At 37.7% G+C, this 4,127-nt stretch overlaps 1 protein-coding gene across 1 annotated transcript in view; it reads right to left on the bottom strand.

Moving 5' to 3' along the window:
* The window catches only part of LOC133643129 (prolyl 3-hydroxylase 1-like), a 9,726-nt gene that overhangs the window by 1,275 nt on the left and 4,324 nt on the right, over positions 1–4,127 (bottom strand). The window contains exons 2-4 of the mRNA XM_062037539.1: positions 1,491–1,643; positions 1,241–1,430; positions 1,037–1,168 (exon numbers count right to left, since the gene is read on the bottom strand). Coding sequence (XP_061893523.1) covers positions 1,037–1,168; positions 1,241–1,430; positions 1,491–1,643 — 475 coding nt within the window. The remainder of the gene's footprint in view (positions 1–1,036; positions 1,169–1,240; positions 1,431–1,490; positions 1,644–4,127) is intronic.

The following is a 4,127-nucleotide window of genomic DNA, read 5'->3' as shown; positions in this document are numbered from 1 at the left end:
AGACTTTAGTAAATCTAAAAGGCGTCGTTACGATTCTCAACTTATTCATAACAAAGCCAGGAACAAAACAAGGATTTGTATCGGGGATGCCTTTGAAAGATAGAGACGATTGAAGGCGGAGAAGATTTTTTTCATCTGACGCCAAATTTGCTATTTTCCTCCTTGATAGGTAAGTGAGGCATTTACGTTTTCTTAATACTTGTAATAAATAGAAATTGACATTTTGTATGTAAACTCTAACAAAGCTAGTATGTTCGTGCAATGAATGCTTAGCATGCTAGCCCGGTCAATGACACATCAACATACAGGCTAACGGGGGAAATATATGCCCGTTAGCCTATATGTCGATGTGTATTCGAACTGACAGGGCAAAATATATTTTCGACAAATAAAACCTATGTGGGTACGAGTAGTGTCAGTACCTATTTCCTTCTCAATATGCTGATACGCTGAGGAAATGGGTTCCAACATTAGCACATATGTATATGTGCATATTATATTAATATAATGGATATATAAAAAATTCTATTTATAATTGAAAATTAAGTGAAAGTTTGACTCCTACCTTGTTGACTTACATGACGACCTCCTTAAAGTTTTGAAATCAATGTCAGGAGAGGGTGTTCTGCATTTTTCTCATCATGCATTATAATGGATTTAAAAATTCAGTGAGCAGGTTGTGTTATGTGTGACCATGACTTTTTGCGTTCGTTGCATTTTATTTTTGCGCCATGAGTAGGGAAGGTTGTTTGGACTGGGTCATATAAGTAATTGCTGTGCTATAATCACTTCAAAACCATGGTCGTTGGCAAAAAAGTTGCAGCAGTGAGATTGGGAGATATTTGAAGACGCCGGTAGGCCGAAGTTTGGACACCCTTGCTGTAGATAATTGACAGATGCATAAAATTGGTGCAATTGCAACATTGTGAAATCCTGGAGGGACTGTGTAGTGGTAATACTCACTGTTGCTGTACAAATACTGCAGATAATCAAAGTGATGCTCATTTACATGCTGAAGAAGTATTGTAGTACTCACTGTTGTAGTATGAAAACTGTAGATAGTTAAAGTGAGAGGGCAGGAAGTTGTCAAAAGGTTTGTCATTTCCAGAAGCCAAGGCGAGGTCCACAGAGCAGCGTTGCTTGCAGTTCAGCACCTGCAGGTAATGGTCTGATACACAAAGTACATGACAAGACTATAGAAAGTATCACTGTGCTTATTTGACCTAAAGAGCAGTGTTACCTGTTATAGTCTGGTAGAGGTCAGCACTGTACTCCATGTAACTGTAGCCATCATAGTTATATGGTCCCTCACAAAGTACTCTGCACTCCTTATCGGCAGTCCAGTACTCATCGACCGCCTCCTCAAATACTTCGGCTGCCGGTTGGAAAGAGTTGTCGCTGTAGTATTTCTTCGCCAGCAGGAACTTTGCCTGACAGAAACAATACTACCATTTTTTGGGTGTTCTGACAAGATAAATATTTGTTCATACCATATGTGGCCTGGCTTCGAGATCTTTAAAGTCTTCTTCCTGTACTTCTGGCATCATGCTGTAGTAGTCCAGGTTCTGTCTCATCTCCATGTGGTCTTTGTTGGCTTGAAAAAATGTGTGGGCCGCTGCCACCGCCTTGTCCACCTTATTAATCTACAAGGAAATGCACATGTAGAAACATTATATGGGGTTATTTATGCTAAATTTCCCTAAAATACCAGGATTCAAGTCTGCAGGGTACAGATGTATCAGTACATGCACTCATAATTATATTTTTTTTAGTACGGAACATCCAGTTTAGTACTGATTCTCCACACTGTACACATTACATGAGGAAGTGTTAATTGTGTCAGACGTCTACTCAGTAAATAAATACAGTTAAGTCTTCAGCCAGCAGGAATAATGCCAATAATTCCGAGGAGAAACCAGAGCTTGAAAAGTCTGGTTAAAATGTTTTGTTTTGGACCAACATCGACAAGTGGATGTATGTATGTACAGTAGCGATCAAAGTTTACATACACTTGTAAAGAACATAATGTCATGACTGTCTTGAGTTTCCAATCATTTCTACAACTCTTATTTTCTTGTGATAGAGTGATTGGAGCACATACTTGTTGGTCACAAAACACATTCATGAAGTTTGGTTCTTTTATGAATTTATTATGGGTCTACTGAAAATGTGACCAAATCTGCTGGGTCAAAAGTATACATACAGCAATGTTAATATTTGGTTACACGTCCCTTGGCAAGTTTCACTGCTATAAGGTAAATTTGGTAGCCATCCCCAAGCTTCTGGTTGAATTTTGACCACTTTCTCTTGACAAAATTAGTGCAGTTCATCTAAATTTGTTGGTTTTCTGACATTGACTTGTTTCTTCAGCATTGCCCACACGTTTAAATCAGGGCTTTGGGAAGGCCATTCTAAAACCTTAATTCTAGCCTGATTTAGCCATTCCTTTACCTGGATTAAAGGCCTTACCTTTTTTCCTCCAAACATATTGCTGGGTATTGTGGCCAAACAGCTCAATTTTTGTTTCCTCTGACATCACATGGACAAAGATAAAATCTTTTGGAGGAAAGTTCTGTGGTCAGATGAAACAAAATTGAGCTGTTTGGCCACAATACCCAGCAATATGTTTGGAGGAGAAAAGGTGAGGCCTTTAATCCCAGGAACACCATTCTTACCATCAAGCATGGTTGTGGTAGTATTATTCTCTGGGCCTGTTTTGCTGCCAATGGAACTGGTGCTTTACAGAGAGTAAATGGGACAATGAAAAAGAAGGAACCTCCAAATTCTTCAGGACAACCTAAAATCATCAGCCCGGAGGTTGGGTCTTAGGCGCAGTTGGGTGTTCCAACAGGACAATGACCCCAAACACACGTCAAAAGTGGTCAAGAAATGGCTAAATCAGGCTAGAATTAAGGTTTTAGAATGTCCTTCCCAAAGTCCTGACTTAAACGTGTGACAATGCTGAAGAAACAAGTCCATGTCAGAAAACCAAAAAATTTAGCTGAACCGCACCAATTTTGTCAAGAGAAGTGGTGAGAAATTTTACCAGAAGCTTGTGGATGGCTACCAAAAGCGCCTTATTGCAGTGAAACTTGCCAAGGGACATGTAAGCAAATATTAACATTGCTGTATGTATACTTTTGACCCAGCAGATTTGCTCACATTTTCAGTAGACCCATACTAAATTCATAAAAGAACCAAACTTCATGAATGTTTTTTGTGACCAACAAGTCTGTGCTCCAATCACCCTATCAAAAAAAATAAAGAGTTGTAGAAAGTATTGGAAACTCAAGACAGACATGACATTATGTTATTTACAAGTGTAAACTTTTGATCGCGACTGTATGTATGTACGTATGTATGTAGTGTGCCACCATTGTTCAGTAGAGATTAAACAGAAAAAATGGGACTACAAACCTGAACTATTAATGTTTCACTTCAACCAATAACAAACTTTACTATATATAAAATAAACATTCACACTCTTCAAACCTACAGTTCTACTTGTCTTAATCCGAGCACCATACTGTACTTTGCATGATTTTTATCTTTTATACATTTGAAAACTGTATTTATTGTAAAATTACCTTCCAGCAGTTTGCAGTATTTTATGTTTCATAAAAGCATTAGAGCTGACCGGTTTTATTTGGTTATTTACTAGGGTTGTAGCGATTAATCAATATATCGATAGATCGATTTATCTTCTTATATTTCAAGTATATTGATCAGAGCTCGGCAAGTTGGCATTCCGGAAGATAGGTATTGATCCAACATCGTTTTCAAAGAGAATCGATCAATTTTATCGATACTAGCAAAAGGAAAACATTGGATTTAAGAACAGCAGACTTTATAAGAACTTTAGCACTTTTAAAAATAAGGCTGTTTTATGTTAAGTCTATTTGACACCATCAAAACAAAAATAGCAGATAGCTACGGTGGTCCAGAAAGGTCAAAACAAATGCAACAAATTCCCTTACGAGAAATACCAGGAATATAAAAAACTTCCCCTGCAGTGTCCAGTTTCCACAATTTTTTTCACAGTCACACTGCTTGATTAGTTTTTTTTTTGCTAAAAAGTTAGAAAATCGATTTTAACTCACTGAATTGTTTCGGAACATATCGTGCTA

This window comes from Entelurus aequoreus, linkage group LG26 (genome assembly GCF_033978785.1).
Source record: "Entelurus aequoreus isolate RoL-2023_Sb linkage group LG26, RoL_Eaeq_v1.1, whole genome shotgun sequence".
In the NCBI taxonomy this organism is placed as follows: domain Eukaryota; kingdom Metazoa; phylum Chordata; class Actinopteri; order Syngnathiformes; family Syngnathidae; genus Entelurus; species Entelurus aequoreus.
Note: the sequence above shows the minus strand (reverse complement) of the source record. Positions and strands in the feature narration are given on the sequence as shown.